Source organism: Mixophyes fleayi, chromosome 2, assembly GCF_038048845.1.
Source record: "Mixophyes fleayi isolate aMixFle1 chromosome 2, aMixFle1.hap1, whole genome shotgun sequence".
Classification (NCBI taxonomy): domain Eukaryota; kingdom Metazoa; phylum Chordata; class Amphibia; order Anura; family Limnodynastidae; genus Mixophyes; species Mixophyes fleayi.
In genome coordinates this window covers 342,153,824-342,179,387 of record NC_134403.1, presented here as the reverse complement: position 1 = coordinate 342,179,387, position 25,564 = coordinate 342,153,824, and the positions used below count along the sequence as shown (strand labels likewise).

Here is a 25,564-nt window from a genome sequence, read left to right as displayed (position 1 = left end):
ATATAATGTGTTTGTGAGGGGGTAGTATGTTAATATAATGTGTGTGAGGGGGGTAGTATGTTAATATAATGTGTGAGGGAAGGGGGGTTCTTAATTTAATCTTGGATTGCAGGTGGATGCTATTTATTTAATGGGTGCTATTTTATTTGTGGGGTGATGGTGGGGTAATTTAATTTAATAGTGGGGGCTATCAATTTAAGATGGGGTAATTGGACCTTTAAATTTAATGCTGGGGTGGTTTGGAAGCTCATAAATGAATGTGGGGCTGTTTGGGGAAAATTAGATTTTATTAAATGTGAAATATGAATTATTTAATGCCAGGATGGTTGTGGAAAATGGTTATATTTTTTAAACATAAATGCCATTTAATTTATTGCTGGGGCTGTTTCGAGGGAGGGAAATATGTTTATATATTAAATGGGAATACTATTGATTTAATGCTGGGGCTGGTTGGAATTTTCTAAATTTCATGTACCCATGTTTTTTTCCAAATAGGGCCCCCAACTTTCCAGGATCCAGACAAGCAGCAACTAGAGAAACTAGCAGCCACAGGTGGTGAGAGTGACAAGAACAGGTAGGAGAGAGCAGGACAGTCTGCCAACTGTCCTGAATCTGGTCGGGCAGTCCTGAATTTGGGGGACTGTCTCGCGTAGTCAGGATTGGGTCCGACAACAAGGACAGTTGGGAGGTATGTCCCCCTCCACACTGTACTGCTCGTAAAGGCAGAGCTGCATGCACCTAAGAGTAGTGCACACTGCATTGCCTGTGTATTTGTCTAAAATGATAACCGTGTTACATCATAGGGGCCCCCCTGCCTAAAGTGCCCCGGGCCCCCCAGAGCCTTAATCCAGCTCTAGATGCACTGCATAATACATAAACATTTAAATCACAGTGTTCCCCTTTGTGTGATTCCTGGTCTCATCACTGAACTTTCATGGCTGTCATTCGAAGCAGAAATCAGTGATTGCAGTCACAGTAGCATGCTACACATTCTGAGGTGTCACTTATAGATGGCACCTGGAAATAAGGCCCACACTCACTCATCTTATCTTATCTATATACAGCGGGCAGCAATAGGTTAAACTCACATGGGTTGTTTTTCTTTGCCAAAATCTTACATACATGCGGGCAGGGGCAGGCTGGGCAGGGGGGCATAGTGGGCTGGCTACCTTGGGCTTGGTCACTGCACCACCTTAATTTTTTTCCTCGGGCTGCTGAGTCGAGTCCTTCCCTGCATGGAGGGTGAAGAAAGAGCTGCCTTTGTCACAGGACCTGTAAAGTACCTGTAAAAATCTGGACCTGTAAAGTAATACTAGTATTGCCCATACTTGCCAACTCTCCCAGAATGTCCGGGAGATGCGGGAGACTCCCGGGAGAGTGTGGCAATCTTCCTAGGGAAGTGGGCAGAATTCGGTTCAAATGCCGCGATTCACTGGGAATCGCGTGTTTGGCTGTACAATGATGCATTTTGCGTCATTACTTCACGGGGCGGGGCCAAAATGACTCGATTTCGGAGCCCCGCCCCCTGTACGCCCACCTTCCCCGGCAGGAACCTGGATCATACTTGCCATAAGTTGGCAAGTATGGTATTGTCAGGAAGTAGGGAGTGTAGTGCTAGGGAATAGTGCAGTGGTTAAATGCACTGACTGTCAATGACATTGATGGGGACCTTGATTTAAATACCAGTGTCAGTTTCGTGTAACTATAACTAAGTTACTATATCTCTCTGTGTCCTAGACAACTAAAATAAATTCTATTGATCACAGAAATTGTGCCTGGAACATTCTGTGTACAGCACAGTCTAAAGCAGCAACCCCACAAAGAAGGTTTATTTTTTGTCTTAAATATCAAGTTTAAACATGCATCTTGTAGTCATTTGTTTTCTTACCTGTCCTTCTACAAATCATTATCTCCTTTTCAAGATCTCTCTGGAGGGAAGAAAGAATGGCTGTCAGTCTCACATAGGCACACAGCTCTCAGCATGTCATGTAAAGGCAGAGGGTTGAGATGGAGGGAAAGTTTTACCGTACACAGAGCAGACAGAGGTTAGAGGGGCGTTCCAAAGCCTCTCTGCTCACTATATCACATACCATGTGACTGTGGTTGCCATGGTGGCCACTGGAGAATTATAAATAATTAATAACAGCCAGAGGAAACAAACCAAGGAAAAATGGTAATTACCAAGATTCTTCTTATACCCTGCCGCAATCAGGAGAGGGCTAGCAAATTTTAGCCTGGGGGCAAGACTCGATTCAGCAGCCTATTAGAAACATTTTAAAGGAAAAAATGCAGGTGACCCAGCACAAGGTAGCCCAATATGGGAACTGCCCGGGGGACAAATTCTGTTCCCCCGGCCGATCCTGCCCCTGGCCACAATGATTTATGTTAATAAAAACACCGTGGGATTGCTGCTTTAAGAATATCATATATTTAAAAATGAATCAACCAGAGAAAAACTAAACTTTCAGCTGTTCTAAACTTTAATTTTCAATAAAAAATAAATAAAAAAATGGAATATTGTCTGTCGCAGCGCTCAGGGAATTATGTTTTGCACGTATTTGCATACATATTTATTAAAAAAACATTTATAGCAACGAGTGTGGAAAACATTGATTTGACATCTAATATGAAACATTATGATCTTATTGAATTCCTATCATCTAACAACAGAGAAGTGCTGAAATAAGGTTGTGCGCTCTGCATATTGCTCGCCGTACAGCCTTTCCCCCAGTGAAATGACATCATCATCTTTTTTTATATGCTTGAAATTACTGTATTAACTTCTGTCTGGTGGTGTTAAATGAAATGTAAGATCTGTATGTAGACATAAATGTAAGCAATAAGAAAACTCATAATCAATTTTCCATATTTTAAAAATTGAACTGGAATTAGTATAACACCATCTGCATTTGGGTAGAGCTCCGACGCACATGTGGTGTGCAATGATAAATCCTGAGCATGTTCCTAATTCAGGTGTAAGGGGAATAATTGGATACAGCTTAAATGGAACAAAATAGTAGTTTGTATTTTAATTGTATAGTTGCCGGTTTTTAAAAACAAGTATTTTGTCATATACCAAGTCCATGTTTACATGCTTTAAAGTTTTTATTTTTTACAATGTTAGTTAAAAAACTATAACGTATTCTCCATTATATAAAGTAGGTAATATTAATATTCACAAACAATACAATACCAGGTGCTTATTACAAACAATATCTAAGACAATAGTTTTGGTCGTGGGGGATTTTTTTCTTTGCACATCAGATTTCTTGTCAAGGAGCCTATTCAGGAATACTGCAGGGAACCTTTTTGTGTCTATTATGCCAAGTAACAAGAGCACAGTCATGTAGATTAGGTTACATGCATGTTTTAACACTGTAATACCTGCCATTGTATGTGCGATACATTTTCTTATTCGATTAGCTAGCATTTAGGTTTAATTGGCCTTTTATCAACACAATTCCAAATAAAATCAAAAGATTACACTATTGCTGTGTTTAGTAGCTAAGTGATTTGCTTTTATGAAAATATGTAAATGTGCCAATCCATTTCTGGAGCACGGGCATCTAGGTATTCAATTTCCATGGCAACATTTCTGTTAATTCTGTACCCACAAGACATTAAATATTTGACTCAATGGAGCTCATCAGTATTGGAGCTTATCGTGGATTTTATAGCACTTTCAGTGATGAGCAGGGTTCCTGCGCTAAAGAGCTCTATCAAGAGTGAAACAGTCTTCTAGGGATCTTCTATCAGCACTGGCAATTGCCTTTCTTTGAATGATTAGTGAGCAAAACATTTACTCAAAAGGCAGTCATCCAAATGTCATACCCAGAAGTCTGTGCCCCAGAAATAGGTTGACTTATGTTCCTATTAATTCACTAAGAAGTTGCTTTAATTTTTCTATTATTTCAATAATGTTATCATAATAAGACAATGCACAAAACGTTGATCACCAGAAACTGCCACAATTCCATTGTGTTTCAAAGGTGATAGTTTACCACTGGTCAGTCGTTTCATTTGACACTGTGAACTTGTAGACACTGAGCAGAAGGCCTTCCTGGCCAAATATGGCCTTAAATCTAATCATCATGACACTAACTTCAGCAGGGAATGGCTCGTGTCTTTGTCTTTCCAAGACCATGATGTTAAATAGTGTGATTAGCTACAGAGAGCTGAAAGTCATGTTTTTATTGGTTTATTGGTAATATGCAAGTGATATTAAATATGAAATCGTCTGTAGATTATACATGTCTGCCAATAGGGATGTTGTTGGGTGTTGGGGGGATTATGGGCATGGCTTTCTATACAATGGATAGTTATGGGTAGATCATGATGTGGATTGGCTTGGGTATGGTATGGGCTATAGCATGTCCAAATTGTCTAATGTGGAATCATGGCAGGGGTGCATTATTGCTATGTAATCTGTGATTAGTGATGTCATAGCTAATGTAGATTATAAAGATGCGAGAAATCACCTGGGAGTTCTATGTCCTGCATGAGTACCTTTGTATAGTAGCAAATGATATATATAAAAATTAAGTAGGGTAGGGGGCCCAGTACCATCTCCTGGGGCCCGGTACCATCTCCTACCTAGACAAAACAAAAAGAGGCAGTGAGGGACTGACTGAGCTGCTTTGCAACCTTTTTCTAGCATGATTTAGGTGCAGCTCCTGATTGCCAGCAGGATCACTGGTATTTTGAAAGACCCAGTTTATAAGCCTAATGGATGGAGCCCACTCTCACTCTCCATTCATAACCCCAGGACCCTTTCCCATATTTTCAACAGACATGTAGCCCTTCAGCAGCACACAGCCAATAACATTTCTATAAGGTTTTAAAACAGGTTAGGAACCTAAGTGAAATATACCTACCATCGAACTCTAATCCAGTGATATATATGTTAGTTTTTAATTAATAAAATCATAGTTTTTAACCACCTCAGTGTTTATTAAGACCATATATTGTAGAGGATAATAATACTATAAATTACCTTCTGTGCCTAATAAAAAGTTAGAGAGACTGTAGCCTGTGTCGTTAAGTAATCACAGAATTCCTCACTGAATTCTGAGAGGCAGTTGCTTCTATAATATTATTTGCTGATAAATACAGCAGATAATATTATAGTTTATACTATTATATACCCTATGGGCCTGATTTATTAAGAAAAGTAAAGCAAAAAAAGAGTAACTTTTCACCTTGGCAAAACCATGTTGCATTGGAGGGGGAGGAAAATCTGGTAAAAATGTGGGGACAGATTTATAATTGGGTTAGGGCAAGTCCTAGATCAACTCTAAATATCATTTTTAAAATAAAGCTATGAAATATTTGTGAGCTACTTGAAAAAAACAGCCAGTATTTTCCTTATGTGCAAAATAATAAACTAATTTGCACCCCTTGCGTTGCAACATGGTTTTGCCAAAGTTCAAAGTTACTAATTTTTTTGCTTTACTTTCCTTAATTAATCAGGCCATCTGTGTCCATGTAAATAGTTACAGACTGCTAAACAATAGCATATGAGTAAAGTAAAAAACAAAACCAAAAAAGTGTTTAGAAAAAAAGATAACTACTTGTGATATGATAATCATTTTAAAAAGCGGCAGGTATCAGGCCTTGTAAGTGTTAAATAAACGTATTATTGAAAACAAACTAGCAAATACAAGCCGCGCACACCAGAGGCTATCTGCCCAGTCCAAGATTAAAAACTATAACTTTATTTCATTTCTAATATATTTTGCAGAACTTGTTTATTGAACAAGATTTTCTGCTTATAGCAAACAAAATGAAAAATACATTATTGGTGAGGGATGCAATTTTGAATATATTGATATAACATATTGCCAAGCAAAATATTTCAAGAGATCTCCCATACCAGTAATGAGACAAAATGAAAGAAACTAACCTGTAAGAATGATATTTCCTAAATCATAAACAACTGAGAGCACAGTTCCAAAATATTGAAAGTTTTGCTAAGATTAAAAGAACGAAGCGAGTATGCAGACAAAAATAGTTTGCAAATATATTAGGTATTAAGCTGACAGTCTGCAGGGCAAGGCTGCAGACAGCGCTACATATTTGTGCAGCAGTGCAAATCGCTTAAAGATATCTGGGTAGAGGTCATATGTGCGACAAAGTAAAAGTATAGCGTGTGATTTGACAGGGTGTAGCTGCAGTGAGACTGATCAAACAGAGCACCTGAGGAGAACTCTTCTATAAGGACCAGCTGGGAGTGTCACCTGTCCATCAAGCTAGAGGGGAGGAGTGTAAAGTATTTAAACCTGGATTCTTGTGTTGCGCGGTAGGACTGATGCCAAACTGGTTGGCTGGTGACTAGGCAGGAGGTCTATGTCTACCCAGAGCTGGGGTCATTTGGTGTCATCCTGACAAAAGTGTGCTGTGTATTACTGGTGATGTGTACAATAAAAGTATACTCCTTCAAGACGTTGTGTCTGTCATCTGTCTGATGTCAGTGTCACAGTCTATCATATATGATGGTGCTATTCAGCAGTGTATAAATATACCACAATTGTGTTATAGGCATGTTTACGTGTCATATTCTCTTAAGTTAATGCAAGGTCCAGAATTTCCAAGTGCATGAGTTTTATACATAGCACCCACTTCCCATGAGTCCCATTTTTGCTGGAATATTCACTATGGCCTGATTCATTAAGGATCTTAACTTAAGAAACTTCTTATTTCAGTCTCCTGGACAAAACCATGTTACAATGCAAGGGGTGAAAATTAGTATTCTGTTTTGCACATAAGTTAAATACTGACTGTTTTTCATGTAGCACACAAATACTTGATAGCTTATTTGTACACTGAAATTTAAAGTTGATATTTGTGTGCTACATGAAAAACAGTCAGTACTTAACTTATGTGCAAAACAGAATACTAATTTGCACTCCTTGCATTGTAACATGGTTTTGCCCAGGAGACTGAAATAAGAAGTTTCTTAAGTTAATATCCTTAATGAATCAGGTCCTATATTCTTATCCCAAAAGGGGGATGGTTTATCCAGATGGTGAATGGATGAACGGCTCAAGGATGGAGCTTGTTTTGTCCCTATATTTTTTTTTTAGTGGGATTTAGCACAGCTTTAGTTGCCAAATAAGAAAGTTTCTCTGGACGTTTAATTAAAATATTACTAATGTGGCTTGGTTACTATGCATATTAGAAGAGTTCCTTTCAATTTGTTTGTGATAGGGATGAACATTACATTTTAGTATTCGTGACACAATCCTGTTATGTCCTGAAAATCTTTTGAACACTTTGTATTAAAACGTCTAGGGAAACAAAGTTTATTGTGGATTGCTGAAATATGATTTATGAACATGACTAATTAATATAAAATTAATGTACTTTAGCTCTATCTTTGTGTATAGATGTTTTGTGATCTTAGTAATCTTAGCTGTCTATCTTGTGAATATTTTTGCATGAAGGCTAAAAACGGGCAGCGGGTCAATTTAGAGTGAATCCTTTAGAAACATTACAGTAAGAAGAACAACTTCCAGCAGCTTTTGATTTAGAATAGCTGTCCTCGGTGCAATATGTTCACAATCACAGCAGCTGCTGGACAAATGAGCCTGCGCTAATGATTGAACTGGATCTTCATATTTAGAGCCTGGTGTCTGAACTGTATTTAAAAATATTGTTAGTCCTCGCACAGACAGGCGTTAATTTTATGAATGGAATGCGCGTTAACCTATTAAACGTGCTTTAACACCTACAGTCTGAAAAATAATGTAATTGAATAAACCAGTACACACACTCTCTGACAAGCGTTTCTTTTGCATTGCTCTGCTTTGCATCATTTTTGACATTGCCTGCAACATTAAGAAGAGTGCTAGGTAAAACACAATGGAGTAGTTTTGGAGAGCTCATTAATTACCTAATACTGAGATTTGTTAATGAACAGGCTTCTAAGATTCTGGTAAAGTTAAAAGAAGGTACATGGGTTTTTCTAACACGTTTAAGTAGCAGAAAGGATGGTGATTCAGCGCTCCCTACAAATATGGATCTGTGGACACTGCAGCCACGCGGGACCGGAGGGGAAAAAAAGGGAAGGGGAAGGATAAAGGGTGGCTCAACCCTTAGACACAGTGTTAATAATAATTATTAGTCCCTGGGCGCATAGACAATGTTAACTTGTAAAATAGGCAATTTAATAAATCGTATAATGGTATATTCATACAGTGCTGTACATAAACACATAAATAACAGTGATAAAATGACCTTTTTGGGGTAGATCACTAGCAGCCCCTTACAAACATAAGTAGCAACCATAGAAGGGCAATAATGGAGCAAATACATAAATGATAATTGTATACCAGCTGGTAGCCAATCGGGCTGACCGTGTGTGCAACAAGCGCTGAGTTATAGTCCACGAGTCCTTGAAGCCCCAAGGTGAAACGCGTTGGTTGAAGCCACACATCAACACACTGCACAGTTCTTTGCAGTTTTGCTGAGAACAACCATATCCAAACCCACCACTACGAGCGGCGGCATCACAGTCGCATGCGCATGCGCAACAATATCCATTCCGAGACGGACACTTCCGCCAGGCAGCAGGACGTGAGAACATCTCCACAGCAACGGGCCCAAAACACAAGGGAGCGTTTCAGGTTAGGATTATCCACAACTATGTGAACTGTATTCCGCTTCACTAAGGGTAAGTCCTTCAACCAGTCTCCATATTTGGGCTCACCCGATGGACCTGTCTGGCATATATAATTACTCTTAAACCAGGATTTGTTTCAGGACTGAACTATTCCTATTTGGGGATCATTCACTGTCTGCACTATTTCTACTTGTTACATATCCTCACTCAGGAGGAATGGGTTTATGAAATCCACAATTGGACATTGTTTGTGATTAATACAAGAAAAGTGTTAGACTCGTGGACTATAACTCAGCGCTTGTTGCACACACGGTCAGCCCGATTGGCTACCAGCTGGTATACAATTATAATTTATGTATTTGCTCCATTATTGCCCTTCTATGGTTGCTACTTATGTTTGTAAGGGGCTGCTAGTGATCTACCCCAAAAAGGTCATTTTATCACTGCTATTTATGTGTTTATGTACAGCACTGTATGAATATACCATTATACGATTTATTAAATTGCCTATTTTACAAGTTAACATTGTCTATTCGCCCAGGGACTAATAATTATTATTAACACGTTTAAGTAGCGTTGTTTTGTTTTTAATGCTAACAGTGCATGTGAGCGACTTTTGCATGAACGGGTCATTTGTAGAGGCTACCACCAGCAAATCACAGGCAGTAGAATACTTCTGTGCAATTATTAAGGAAAACATTATTGATCTCAAGGGAAATATCTGTACATCCTAATGTTAAGCTGTTGTGCGTATTTTACAATCATTCACTGAAATAAGTAAATTGCAAGTTGCCATGAAAAGTTATTTTGGCAATTACTAGTGTGTATACCGGTTTACATGAGTCTGTGTAGTGTCGCTTTCTGGCAGTGTGGTACACTGGCGGATAAAATGATACACAATGGGAGACGAACAGAGGGGTTTGGGCATATGAAGTATACAGTAACTAATTTACAACAATATTATATTCTTTGGTTTGTTTTCATGCGTTTATTACCTTTTGAAACACAATGGACCTGATTCATTGAGGCACGTATCTACCGACTTTGTGCGCATAATATGCAAAATCACTTTGCGCATGTCCAACACCGGAGAACGCGCCACAGAACGCAGCCATGTTCGATTCATATTCATACGCAAAGGACACTTACTACAACTTATGATTTCTGGGAAGGACTGGGATGTGGAAGGGGCGTTCGCTCGTAGTCAATGTACAGTAAGGGCATGCCAAACTCAAGTGCACACAGCAGCGTCTGAATCAAGCTTTGGGCATCTCAAAGTTACTTGTTTTTCTTCTGTATCTCTTGCTCCCTCTACAGGGCTAGTCTAAGTCCTGAGTACCAGTAATGCTAGTCTCGTATGCATGCTATAACATGTGTTTGCATTTAGGAGCAACTGTAAAAATGTATTTTATGCTCAGTAGACATTAGCAACATCCTAATAAATGTTTTTCATGGAAAAAAAATAACTGAAAGAAAACTTTTAATTGTTTTTTAAATGTTTTGTCATTAATGTCTATAGTATTAGCTGGTGACAGTAATCCAATAATTTTTTTTCTGTGATTTCAATTTTGATATTTTAAGATTATTTACGTAGGCATTGGACATATCCTGCAGTGTAGTACAGCACAGCAGACCTACACCCGAATTCATCAGTGCACGTGTCTTCAGATCCGTTCATTGGTGAATTTGGGAGTATACAGAGCTTTGTATAAACTACGCAGTCCAGATACTTTTTTTGTGGAATTGAGACCAGTTGAGGGTGATATATTGTGGCCCCGGTACCAAATTGGGTACCGGGACCACTCCACTATGCAGTCCAGAAAGCTACCTCGGTGAAAAGTTTTGGACTAAAAACAATATTGTGAGGTGTGAGGGTGTTCAGAATAGACTGGAAATTAGTGGAAATGATTGTTATTGAGGTTAATAATAGCGTAGGAGTGAAAATAAGCCCAAAAACTTGATTTTGGAACTTTTTATGCTTTTTTCAAAATAAATACGAATCCAAAACCTTAAATCCGAACCAAAACCTCTCGACAGGTGTTTTGCAAAACAAATCCGAACCCAAAACATCAAGCAAATCCGAACCCAAAACACAAAACACGAGACACCAAAAGTGGCCGGTGCACATCCCTAATATACATATGTATGAAATGAACTGGGGTGGAATTATCTAGGTCAGAAAATAAGCTATGGCTTTTGTAAGGAACAGAGAAAAGCCAGAAATATAAAATAATATTTTTAATTGCAATTGCGAGAGCATATGTATACATAAAAACATTCTAGCTATCTGAATGTGTTTTATGGACATTGTGAGATTTCAAAAGGTAAAATCATTTTCTTTAGATTTATTAATGAGCGGAAGCTACAATATCATTCTCTATATAGAAGTAAAAGAAATCTCAATATTGAACAGCAATGTACAAGGCACACCTAGTGCCAAACAATGACTTTTGAAGAAAGAAGATATAGGCACACTGTTATTTCAGTAAACCAAAATATTATTGCAATGTTCCACCAGTTTTCTTACACTAAGTTCTATATACTTTTACCTTTGCAGACCCGAGCCAGTATTATGGACAAAGGATGGTGGAGATCTTCCAGACCCTGAAAGAATGGTGGTAAATGGACGGGAATTAACAATAACTTTCTTGAACAAAACAGACAATGGGACATATCGATGTGAAGCAGTCAACTCCATTGGTAAAAACAGTGCAGAATACATCTTGATAATAAATGGTAAGTTTGATAAATATTTTATTTTATCTGAGATATGGGCACTGACTACTTTCTGCACCACTATACTTAGCATAATGGGCATCATTTAGAATTAGGAGATAATCCAGTTAAGGGTGTAAATTTGCTCCTGAACAAACCATGTTGCGATTTAAGGGGTGTAAATAATTTGTTTTTGCATGCACAGATAAAACACTGGCTGCGTTTGCATGAAGCACACTAAGGGGTATAGTTACTAAACTGCAGATTTGAAAAAGTGGAGATGTTGCCTTAGCAACCAATCAGATTCTAGCTGTCATTTTGTAGAATGCACTAAATAAATAAAAGATAGAATCTGATTGGTTGCTATAGGCAACATCTCCACTTTTTCAAACCCGCTGTTTAGCAAATATACCCCTAAATCTGAGCAGCTTTATTTGTACACTGAAATTTAGAGTTGAGCTTGGATGTGCCCCTCCACCCTCCAATCCCTTGCATATTTTAACCCCCTCCCATACCCCTCCTGAAGCTCAGCATGTTTATAGTAAGATGCAAAATTGAGTCTGTAGCTGGATTTTCTCCTAAATCTGCAGGAGGCCTGGGGGTAAATGTATCAAGCTGAGAGTTTTCCGGCGGGTTTGAAAAGTGGAGATGTTGCCTATAGCAACCAATCAGATTCTAGCTGTTATTTTGTAGAATGTACTGAAGAAATGATAGCTAGAATCTGTTTGGTGTTTCAAACCCGCCGGAAAACTCTCAGCTTGATACATTTACCCCCCTGATGTGTTTCTACTATATATCTGAAAGTAGTTGATCAAGCTGTCTTACTATAGCTCTGCAATCCAAATATATGTAGGTGGCATAAATCTCAACTCTGGAATGGTTCATCATTTTCTTTGCCGTGTTCCTCGGCATTCTGGGAAAATTATCAGAGGTAACTTATGACAGATGAATACAGTGCAAAGTTAAGCATCACTTGAAGTACTGTAGCATTGTTGCCAAGCCCGTTGTTAGGATTACACCCCAATGTAAGAGATATGCCCATATATCCAGATGTTTTGGACCCTTTTTGCCTTATTTATAGCACTTGCCCTGTGTATGAGGGTGTAAAAACAGGTCAGTGAACCCTCCCATTAGAGCTAATTAAGTTTCCTGAACTTCACCTTATTAACTGCTTATTTACAGTATGTTTTGCATGTTTTATTAAGAGAAAAATATTAACTGGAAAGTAACTGAGTACAACCTAGAATAGGCTGGAGTCTGATGAATGGAGCATGTACAGGATTACATTTAGGATAAATATGCTGAAATCTTACATGTAATACCACTAGTTTGGACTTTTGCAGCAAAGAATCTGGCTTTTTTAATTAATTCCCTTCAATGTGTTACTCCTGAAATTTGATGCCTGAGACAACTGCCTCATTATAGGCACACTCGCCTGCTTAGGGTGCTGCAACACTTTCTCCAAATTTAAGCTGCTGATCTTCTAATGAGCTGCCATTGTCTTATTCTTGCATTTGAAGAGAAGGCTGGTATTATGCTTGCAAAAAGAAATTTGGATAAAATCAGATATAAAGAATAAACTAGATGATAGGGAGCCTGGATTCAAAAATTAGCACAGCAGTTCACCCCCTCCTTCTATATAATAAAGGGTCATCTTTACTTTTTACTATGTTTCTTATCCTAGTGGACAGTGAACCAGGACCAGAGTTGAGCATCTTTAGCTACGTTCCATATTTTCCAATTAAAAGGGCAACGTTTTAAAGGCCCAACAAACTATGGTTCAGTTACCATTCACCTACCCAAACTACTAACAGAAATGGCAGCAAGACTGGCGCTTACTTTTACCTTAAGGATAGGCCTGCAGACCCTTCATGCAGGCTTGAGTCTTCTTGGCAAGACGCGGTCACACTTCCTGCAATCACTATAGCTCCGCAGGAGGTGTGACAACTATGAGGTCCATGACAGCTGTTTATGTGCTATGCCTCCCCCACTCTGCTCTCCCTGGGCGTCAGGAGCCGGTGCATGTGCATGTTGGGTTTCAATTCCAGAGCTCATCACCAGAGCATGCGAGGGGATGGAAATGCATCACTGCCCCCCCCCACCCCAAAAAAAAAAAAATATTGCTATGTGGCCGGGTGATTGCATATTATGCCCCTGCCGCTTGGCACATAGTCAATCATTTTTTTCTCTGATAGGATCCAATCAAATATCAATCAGTTTAAAGGAAGGAAATATGTGGCTGATATTGGTTCCAGCACGTAGGTTCTATTTGTTTTAATAAACAGGGCAGCAATACAAAGAATAGTCAGAACTGGATGGTTGTTTTCCCAGCAGAATAAATGTCATTTCATCTATAGTATCTTGAGTTCAGAAAAGATATATAAAGTGCTCTTTGTGCAATGCCTTTGAGAATGACACAAATTACAGTACGTGGATTCTCAGTATAGTCCTGCATTTGCTATTTACGACTAAAATGTTTGTAGCTTAATGTAATGCTGTGCAATTTGTCATCATCTGTTGTTGTAAAACTACCTGTAATCTATTATTGCACCCATATGTTTACATTAAGTTGATAACATTCTTATAAAGACAGAGCATCCTGCAGTATCAAGGGGTCTACAGGTCTTAGTGTATTACAGTGGATCCCAAACTATCTCAGTTTAAGGCACCCTTAGGATCTCCATAAGTTTTTCAAGGCACTCCTAAGCCAAATTAATTACTAAGTAGTCCCCCACCTTGCTTGCCCAGTTCCCCACCGGCCCTAGCCGCGGCACCCCAGGGAGCCGTAGGGCACAGATTGGGAACTGCTGGTGTAATATGGATCCAACAGGCACTCCAATGGTGGAATCCTATTTATCAAGTAACAATCCAATGTATCCATATTACTGCATCCAGAATGGCTTATTAGGGGATTAAAATTAAGCCATAAATTAAAAGGAAAGGTTGTTCTTTTGATCACTCTTATTGTAGACAACTGTTCAAGGTATAGATGTTAGTAGTGTGATACAATATATAATTTCAAAAAATCGTGCAAACACACTAGTATAAAAAACAAGCACAACAAACCTAAAGGGCACTGAGCAAAGTAAAATATTTACCATTAATCTATTGATGTAAAATTGCAACTCTTTGGACAGTTGATCGGGATACAATTCCTGTTTATAGAATATACTGTGACTGAAAGCAGTTTTTGCTCTAAAGATCTGCAGAACCCCATGACAGATACTGTTTGATATATTTTGCAGTACATCTTTTACCAAAACCTGAAATATCTCCAAAGATACTGTCGTTTTCATTTTGATCCCTTATTCACTTGTTCATCTGCAGTTATTAAAGAGCAAATATAGTCACAACTGTGAATTAAAATAATATCTTTTGGACTGTAATATGTTTGTCAAGCATACATTTGTTTCCCCAACCTTTGTTGGTAGTTGCCTGTTCTCTGTCTTTCATTACTCTGAGTCAGTGAAGAAGACAGATTTTGAGTGAGTGGCTCGCAGTCTCCTAAGTAACAAGTATACTAAGTACAGAGCATAAATTGGTAGATTATAAAACAGTGGCATTGCCAGTAATGCCCCATGAAACATAATAGATATGCAATGCTTTCCGATTTTAAATGTTTTCCTATATCAAATCCCCTACAGCTGTGATCTAAGAGGTGTGGAACGTGGCTCTTGCTGTTGTAATAAGAGGGACATCTTGGGGAACAATGGGCATACTTAATTCCGTTCACATATGCAGTAGAAAGTGACGGTAGCATTGAACAGTAAAAGGAGTTCATACAGACTGACAATAAGTCTTGTGAAACTTTTATAGCGGAATACGTTTGTTCTCAAGCAGAGATTTGCAAGTGTAGATGAGAGGAAAATATCTAATTGTCCTTGAATGCTATGCAGCTTGTGGGACAGAAAGCTATTGGGTTAGTGCATGTTTTATAGCTAGATTTTCTGTATTACTACAGGAAATTAATTGTGAATTCAGACGGGTACACAAAATGCGTAATACTGGCGGAAAATATGAGGCTTAGATTTATCATCAGAAGACGTTCAATATAAAACAGAAAGGTTTTTTTTCTTTTCTCTCCCTTTTTAATTTTATAAATCTGATGCTGCTTAGCGTGAAGGAGAATGGAAAGACATTGATAAATGTGTCGGCGGGTAGAGAGAACCATATTCTAGAATTTATTTTCAGATCATCTTGTAGACTCAACAGCTCAGATAAATGTTCATTTGCACTAATGCAGAGGTGACATGCTGCGGTAACAACCAGCGGACGACATCAGTTTGTATTTCCTATTAATATCCTGCTAGAAGCATAATAGTGCAGGTCACATTTTCAATCTGAATCGTCTCATTTGAAAGTTGGAAAGCTAACTATGAATTATTTATCAAGTTCAGATCTGCAGCTGTGCCAAGGTCCCTTTGAAGAGTGTTGCCTAACGAACCTAATCCATGTTGTGCCATCTTGGTCTCAGTGTGATATACACAGCAGAAGCATCCTATGTGTCTGTTCATCAGTCACTGAGTAAATTGTTAACAAATGGACCACAAAGCCGGTTTTCCTGGGTGTATACTTATAGTTATATAGCAAAAAATGCAGAATACTTTTAGGGAACACAGATACATGTTCCGTGCAATCACAGTTGACATTTTTAAGTAATTTTCAAGACGCTTTGCTGTTGGGTCGGAGCATCTGAGCACAGCATGTACGCTATCAGACCGTGGAGAACTACAATTCCCATCATGTCATGTATACTACATTGGATTATAGAATAGTTTTTGAATTTTAAAAATTCCATTTCAAAATATATAATAGATAAGAAGAAGCGTTACATCTTATAGAAAGAAGAATATTATTGTGCAACTTGGATCCTTTCATGGACGGTTATTGACAGCTATGTGCAATGTATTTAATATAATCACTGCTATCATTATTAACAACTGAAGGTCACACAAAAGGTCACATGACATAGCAGTGATGGACAACAGGTTAATACATGTCCACGGCTCGCAGTTTGTAAATAGAAAACTGACTGTTTGAAGACATACAGTGTGCCCTGCCAATAACAGCCACATCATGCTTCCTTTTCAGGGACAGATGCTGCAAATTATTGACAGCACCTTTTTAATCTGGTAATCTGTGTTATTCAGAAGCCTGAGTTGTAAAAAAATAAAAAGCATTTCAAATAATATAATTCTGGACCGCTGATACATGGCAAGAAAGCACAACTGCTTCATTTATTTCAGAATTGGATAGAAAGTAACTATAGGAACAAACTATTATTCAGATGGCCAAAGATGAACACAAGGGTTAAAGAATTTGGGGATTTTTTTTTTGTAAATGTCTACAAAATAGACCTAAAGGCATCATGCGTTTCAATCTCCTAGATTTTCACAATTAGTTTCCGTCCGCTGACATCATGCGTACTGCATTAAGCAGTAGAGGGACACAGGCGTATGCTGAGGACTGCATACACCTGCCCCCCTGAAATTGGAGATTACCAGTCAGATACATTCTCTAGCAGAATGTCAGAGCGTATCTAACCAATGAAGATAAGTAAATGTCTACATTGTCATTAACAGACACGCTTTGTTTGTGTTCCACGTATAGATATGTACATACGGTGCTTCTAAAAAAAAGTCCTATTATGAAGGGGTGTGCACACTAATGCAAGCAGTTTATTGTAGTCGTTTTATTTTCACGCCTTTCTCCTAAAAATTATCTTTTTATTTTGTCAATTATTTATCTTCATTTAAGGCTTTATATCACAAACACCTAAAATATGGGTGTGTAGAATTTTTCTATTCACCGTAACTCTTCAAAGTAGTATAAAACATTGGCCTGAAGTAATATGTTGGCAAAAAGTAATATACAATGTAGGTCTGAAGTAATATTAAACTTAGTTGCAATCCAAACTCACAAAATGACCCTCATGGGGTACTGTGCTGTCCGGTGACAAATTATCCATTGGAAGGATAAAGTTATTTCCTAAAGGCATATTTATTTTATTCTATACTGTGTAATGTAAATATAAAATATTTACAGTTTATTATGTGTATATACTTATATCCAGTATATTTTACGTTTTTGAAGCTGTTTATTGTACAGAAGTGATATAACTCTCCATAGATAACAACAGCAACAACGCCACTTTAAATGCCAAAGACTTGGGGCTAGATTTACTAAGCTGTGGGTTTGAAAAAGTGGGGATGTTGCCTATAGCAACCAATCAGATTCTAGCTGTCATTTTGTAGAAAGTACTAAATAAATGAAAGCTAGAATCTAATTTGTTGCTATAGGTAACATCCCCACTTTTTGAAACTCGCAGCTTAGTAAATCTAGACCTTGGCATATGTCCTGTAATAATAATTCATTTCCCAGAAATCTTGATCCCCGTGCCTTCTACATAAGAAACAACTGTCATAAAAATATATACAATCACCATGAATGATATAAATTATTGGCACTATATATCTGTCTTAATAACTCTAATGGCACGATAAGAAACCCCTCAAAAAACAACTGAAAACCAAAATGTGTTGTTTTTACTAGACTCAGAGCTATATGTCCTCTCTATTAGCTTTATGTTGTTATATAGTTGGGGTAGAGTTTGCATGCCGTGACACATAGGGGTAAATATATCAAACAGCACTTTTTGCACCCGTTACAGTCAGCCGCACATCGCCATCTATTCCCCGGAGGTTTTGTGCTCCAAACCAGAGTATTTACTATTGGGCAGTTTGAGGGGTCAATGTAAAACCGTTGGTGGTTTAAAAGCACCTAAACTGCCCCCGGTTTTGTCAAAACCTCCACATATCCGCCAGAAATAAGGCAGCTTATTTACATGCCTGCTTCTGATAGGTTAGTTAGCTCAAACATGCTGTTAGAGCTATCTTGCCATTCATGGCATAAGAGGAGGCACCACTGACATGAATTATTGTGGCAATCATTATTTAATGTTTAAAAGGACAAAATTAATTTCTAAGTAACTTATGGGGGCAATGTTTATTGTTCATTACACTAAGGGGGCAATATTATTGTATTAATATTTTATGAGGGCAATATGAATATATAATTATAAGAGGCAATAATATTTGATTGCTAACGGGGGCAAAAATTATTTATGAGGGGGGGCAACACTTGTTATTACATGTGCACCATTTATATGGCACACATGTGGCACTACAAGTACTAGCATGTATATGTGCGAAAGTGCATTCTGGCACTTCTAGCACCAAGATATTTAAGGGCAGATTCAATCACCGCGTAGTGACCCCGATACGTCCGCGAGACACTACACAGTGATTTATTTTTTAGTGAAAGTTAAGCTTACTTTTGGTCACGTTACTTTTTACCGTATAAATGGTAATAAAGTGCAGCCGCGATGTTCTCAGGAACATCTCGGCCAATTGAATCTGTTCCTTAGAGTGGTCTGTTTGTTCGTCGTTGTCTTTAGAATGTATTGATGGAAGTTCAGCAGGGTTTTTGAGTCTGTCTATGTACAATATACAGCTGGAACACGAGCAAGAGTGCTTCTATTGTTCTGGCAGCGAAGACAAAATACATTATGTTTTGTTTTTTGCATCTGATGTAAGATTTTCGTTGCCTTTCAAAACTTAAAGAATGGTAATACTGTATATTAATATTAAACATGTTGCTGCTTGGCATCATAGATGGTGAGCTAAAGTAGTTGCTAAATGTTACCGTGCTTGTATCCATTACCAGAATTCTTTGTGTTACCAGCATTTACTAATCAGAAATGAGGCTACGCAGGCTTAATAAGTGCACATGAACAGCCTCTTGAGGCTTTATCCAGCACAGTTTCCAGGCTGAGTACCACTTATATAGACATGCATCATACCAGAGATAGAAGATGAAATCAAGGGACATCTGATCGATTCAAGTTTTTTATTTATTGCTTTTTAGGGTTATACCAAAAAAACTAAAAGTGAAAACACAGAGTAGAGAAGAGCATGCATTAAGCCTGTTATGCCTGGCTGAAGAGTTGTATTTACTGTATAAACATTATAGTGACTCCATTGTTCACTGGCGGATTTAACCAAACTCCTATACGGACAAGCAAGAACTCTTTTACTTCACAAAAAAAGGAAAGGAAATACATAAATTAAAAAATAAATTAAATACTGTAGCTACAAAAAAACTTCTAGATTATGTATTGATTATCCAAAGGTTTAAACTACACTTTTTTTTAGTGTGAAATTTAAATAATCACTAAATCTAAAATATTAGCTGATTAAATACAAAGAGGGCACCTAGTTACATCAACAAATGTATATACAAAAGCTGACATACAATGTAAGAACTTGTAGAGGGAAGTTGTGCAAATTTGTAAGTGTCCTTGTTTTGTGGCGGATGGATGGGATCAGGTGTTAATAAAGGAGGTTTTGACTTTTGGACAACCTCCCCTTAATAAAACATGCCCCTCCCATGTAGCTCCAGCCTTGGCAACCTCATTGTTACCTATATTCGGGAGAAGCTTTAATTTATTGAAGCATTATGGATGGACTGTTCCTTCCAGAACACAGAACTATGACACTAGCCCCTATATTTTATATGCATGGAGGGCATGTTTGATTAAGAAGGATTATACATACTATATAACACCATTAAGCTTTTACCAAATTTGGACCTCATGTAAAGTTGGACGATATATCTGTCTAAAATGAAGATGGAAATTGTAATACACATTGGGGCTTTACTAGCTCATAAACCACAAAATGATTCTGGTTTCAGAAACGATTGCTACATTTCCCAAGTGGGGTGGTGCCGGTGAGCACTGGGGGGTGGGGGATTTGCTCCGGTTTCCTCCCACACTCCAAAAACATACTAGTAGGTTAATTGGCTGCTATCCAAATTGACCCTAATTTCTCTCTCTCTGTCTGTCTGTCTGTCTGTGTGTGTATGTTAGGGAATTTAGACTGTAAGCTCCAATGGGGCAGGTACTGATGTGAGTGAGTTCTATGTACAGCGCTGAGGAATCAGTGGTGCTATATAAATAAATGGTAATGATGATAGGGGTGTTCCAGTTGCCGAGAAACCCCCCCCCCCCTGCCCAACTCTTGAATCACAATTCAAAATACCATTTGGCTCAGTGCAGCGTTGTTTGCAGGCTGTATGGCTTCTCCCTTTCCAGGGAGCATTAGAAACCAGAAGCCATCTGATCAATGGTAGATAGCAGCAGTCAGTCAGCAATTATTACTGTGTGCTGTCTTTCTCTGTGTGTAACCAAGTAGCCTTTGTATGGTGAAATAAAACACTGGATCTCTCTCACACTGACACGCTGCTCATCAGACCACCGGCTGCTGTGATGTGAGACGCTAGCTCCTGTCACTCCAGCCTTTTACACATGTGAATGGAAAAGGGACAAAGGCACAAAGTGCTGCTCAATACCATTATCCTATCTGATATCATTGCCTGTGGGCCTGGGTCTTTCCTAACCGCTGCCTTCAGTTAGTGATTGCTCTGATGGGTGAGAGCAACAGAGAGGAGTACTGGTGATATGTCTGTACATAGACAGGTCAGTACAGGAGTTCACTGGACATAATGTATTATACACACCTAGTGACCAGTAAGGAGCTTTCACAGATGGTATGCAGTACAGTGTAATACTGTCATTAAATAATTGAAAGATAACAAATATATAGAATATATGACGTAAATAAATAGATATGTGATAGATAGGCATGATCTAGATGGGAGATATACATGAGATAGATAGCAGGCACACACTTAGGGCGGTTTTCAGTTGCACAGTCAGTACGAACCCCCATCCCCCCATCATCATCATCATCACCATTTATTTATATAGCGCCACTAATTCCGCAGCGCTGTACAGAGAACTCATTCACATCAGTCCCTGCCCCATTGGAGCTTACAGTCTAAATTCCCAAACACACACACACACACACACACACACAGACTAGGGTCAATTTATTAGCAGCCAATTAACCTACCAGTATGTTTTTGGAGTGTGGGAGGAAACCGGAGCACCCGGAGGAAACCCACGCAAACACAAGGAGATCATACAAACTCCACACAGATAAGGCCATGGTCGGGAATCAAACTCATGACTTCAGTGCTGTGAGGCAGAAGTGCTAACCAGTAGGCCACCGTGCTGCCCACCCCGCTCGTTCCAAAATCAAGCACTCAGAAGTCCCCTCTAGAAATCCCGTGTCTGCCCCTCTGATGGGTAGTCAGTGGGAAACAGGATGCATTAAATATTCATATAATATTTTCATTTATTGATTTTACTTTACCACCTTTGTATGTTGTCTTTTTTTGCAACCAACAAAACAAAACAAGTAACCTTAATGAGATAACTGAAACACACAGTTTAATGCCAAAAATGTTAGTGTGATTTTTATCGTTCCCTTTTTAACTCTTAATTTCCCGTATCACGCTGTAAACAAAGACCAGGAGAAACATTAGTATCTGTAAAATCAAAATGTATCTTTTCAATTTGGATTAGTTTAAACCCCATAAAGTGCCAATATTGCCGAAATTTTTTAAGTCCAAAAGCGTTCACATTTGATATCAGAGCAGGTTCTGATACGGCTCTAGACTTGGGGCATAATTCAGTTTCATTTCCGTCTTGATCACTTTCAATATTTGTTTTTAAAGATGAGTGAATCTCCTTGGGGTCAAATCATCAAAATATTTGTTTCTTTGTACTAGCAAAAGATATTTAGAAAAAAACTTGTTTGAAGTTTGTACATCTATTTAAAAAAAATAAATAAAAAATATGTTGTTAAAAGTTTTCAACAGTTGCATTTGATACATATTATATAAATAAACTTGAAGATGGAATTTTTGTTAATTAATACTACCCCCTACATAAGCAAGTTAGGGACTTCTTCTCTGAATGCCGAAAGCTGGCTTCCCTTCAGCCATGCTGCAGGCAAAACTAGCAAAGTGCAATGCTGTCATAGCTTTTAATAGAGCTGTATGGCAAAGCTCTAAGTAAAGCTATGTATAGACGTAGGTCCTCCTTAGTTCAGCAATGAGAGCTGGAGGAAGGTGTCCCTATGGGGGAACCCCAATCATTTCTATGTAAGGAGCATAGATAGTGAAAGCTCCACTACAAGTTAGCAAATTGACTAATGACACTGGAAGCTGACAAAATACAGTAACAAATGCCAAATGACTGTATTAATCTCTGCTTTATAACATATATGCTGCTGCCCCAAATAGATTTCACTTGTTAGATGTGTTACAAAAGCCATGCAGCAAAGATCACACATTTTCATAGTGAATCATTATTGAATAGAGATGAGTGAAACTTTTTTATGAAATAATCTCCTTGTTCCACATTTGTCCGTGAAAAGAGTTTGTTCCCCAACCATTACACGCTGCAAACTGAAGGGAGCATCATCATCATCTATTTATATAGCGCCACTAATTCTACCAACGCTGTACAGAGAACTCCCTCACATCAGTCCCTGCCCTATTGGAGCTTACAGTCTAAATTCCCTAACATAGACACAGACCAAGAGAGTCTAAGGTCAATTTGATAGCAGCCAATTAACCTACTAGTATGATTTTGGAGTGTGGGAGGAAACCAGAGCACCTGGAGGAAACCCACACTAACATGGGGAGAACTTACCAACTCCACACAGATAAGGCCATGCTCAGGAATCAAACTCATGTCTCCGCTGCACCGTGAAGGGAGTGGATTGCTCCCAGCTGTATTCATTCCATGGAATAGAGTGTGGAATGACAAACCAAAAGTGGCGCTTGTACACTGTGTTGGCGGAACTTAGCACTCTGTGAAACAACTTGTTCCACTACAGAGTTCCACTGACCTCTAGTACGGAATAGTGTAAATAGCCTGAGCATGCATAGCAGCCACAATTTAACCCTCTCTACTCTGTTGTTCCTTCTACTTGTCTGACCCTTGTTTTGACTTCCTTTATTAAAAGTCTCACCTTAATTTTTGACAAGTGATGGATGTAATTTCATCATGCAATACCAGTCACAGATTGCATTGTATCTAACAATAAAGGCAAAAGAGTAGCCCATTAGAGTCTACACTTCCTTACAAAGGTGCTTCAGCGCATTGATGTGCTCATTAAAAGGTTTCAAGTCTCAGTGATGTCATAGATTCCTTGTAGATTTACAGGGTGTTATCATGAATATTGCCTGAGCCTGTATAATATCTGTCTCCACTCTGTGCAAAATCAAACGCTGCTTATGCTTCTTGGGCCTGATTCGTCTTGGACCACAACCTGCGCTCAAGTGGTGTTTTTAAAACAATCATGAAACTTGAGTGTACGTGCGCCTGTATTCAACACAAGTGGATCTCAAGATACTTTCATTTGAATCCGGGTATAAGTACACTCTGCCTAAAGACTACTTGTATGTTACAAGACAGAACACGCAGGATACACACATGTATGTGCAATATAAAGTCCCATCAGAACGCATACAAAACTTTTTTTGTTAGAAGATAAGGTACCAACTCACGATACTATAATCATTAATAAAAATGTTTTTTTTTTAAAAAAATTCTTAATGTGTACTGTACATATAATCCATTTTTATAGTTTCTCTTTCTTGCATACACATACGTGTAGTTTTTAATACAAAGCCGATGACGTAATAGTCATCACCATCATTTGGAACTTACACCTGACCTGTGGTTGATGCAAATGATACAGGTAAAAGAAAACATGCGTACAAGGTGCCCAGAGCTTGGATAGGCTGCATCCGCGTTGGTGTGCCCTCGACACACCCTTTCTGTTCATTGCCTACATTCATCCAGCTCTACCCTTCCCCGTTCCACCCTTCAAGTCACAGGCAGTAGTAAAAGTGTCATTTGCATTCAGACATGAATTGCGCGCAACTGCGCTCATTGTTGCCAGTCCCGTTTCTGAGCATACACAGAGCAATTTAACACAAGATACGTTAAATTGCTACAAAGGGACTTACGGCCGAAGATGAATCCGGCCTCTTGGCCCCTTCTGTTTAATATATTACTATTTGTGGAACACTTTTGTCTCCAGCAATATCTACAGGGACATCTACAGGATATAATAAAAAAAAAAAAAAAAAATAGGAAGTACAAGGGCAGCATCAATATATTTGCTATATTATTATTATTATTTTTTATTAATATAATTATTATTATTATTATTATTATTATTATTATTATTATTCCACTCATAGTATGTGAAACATTAAAGCAATGCATGCTTTTGAACCATCTTTTGATTGTTTATCTGCGTGTACTGTTTGTTTTTAGTTTCTTTTGTTCTGAGTATTTAATAAATTATAAACAGCTTTATTTTCTCACTCCAGAACATTCTGTTTATTTAGACAAATGAAAAGTGGGAAGCGGCAGAAAATACAATGCACGTTGTTTGATCTCTGATTGACTAATCTAGACATGGAATTTCTCAAAGAACAAGGTCATTGGTGATCACTTTTTCAGGTGCATGTGAGAGATGAAAGGCAATATACTTTTTATGTCAGCGGCGCAGAGGATAGTTGAAATCGATACAGATATGAGCAGAATGATTACAATTTGCCAGTAACAGTTACTTTCCACTAACGTCAAAACAGCAATATTATTTCCATTTTTCATTGGCGGAGGGGGAAGAATGGAGGGGGGGGGGGACAGCTGTAAAAGAGCTTATGTATTTTTGGTCGAGTGGAAGGGATCAAACTGTTAGAATTCTCTGTGCTGCATTTGCTGAATCAATACAGCTGCTACTTTCATTTGTCTTGGCTTTTATTGTTAATAATAAATGTCAAAAAAATGCTCACAGAAACAGAAAGGTGTTCACAAAGTCAGAGATTATGGCAGCCTGAACAATGCCAAGAATTGTTGTTCAGTGGAAATACATTCATATCATTTAGGAATAGACGGCACAGTGTCCTCTACCACATTCTAATTGACTGGTTTAGGTCCTCCAAATACATGTCTAGGGGATTGCAGTCTATTCTTTGGAATGGCTGAATGGATCGTTAACACACAGGCTGCACATTGAAATTTTTTTATTAAGCCTAAATGTTTTGTCCCCCCCCACCCTCATTTTTTCCAGTGGAAAACGGCTTTTTGTTTGAGTCAAGTGTATTTTTTTGTATGCCAGTACAAAGACGACTGCCTATGTCCATGGTAGCTAAAGGAAAAAGAATGCAAAGAAACATAATATTATTTAAGAGGCTGGATGTTGAAAAATGAGTTCAATCTCGTGTCAGCATTCAAAA

The 25,564-nt window shown here is 38.3% G+C and overlaps 1 protein-coding gene across 3 annotated transcripts in view; it reads left to right on the top strand.

The window, feature by feature from the left end:
* CADM2 (cell adhesion molecule 2) overlaps positions 1-25,564 on the top strand; it is a 1,139,602-nt gene that overhangs the window by 1,032,797 nt on the left and 81,241 nt on the right. For all 3 annotated transcript variants that reach the window (XM_075197070.1, XM_075197071.1, XM_075197069.1), the window contains one exon: positions 11,178-11,356. In XM_075197070.1, coding sequence (XP_075053171.1) covers positions 11,178-11,356 — 179 coding nt within the window. The remainder of the gene's footprint in view (positions 1-11,177; positions 11,357-25,564) is intronic.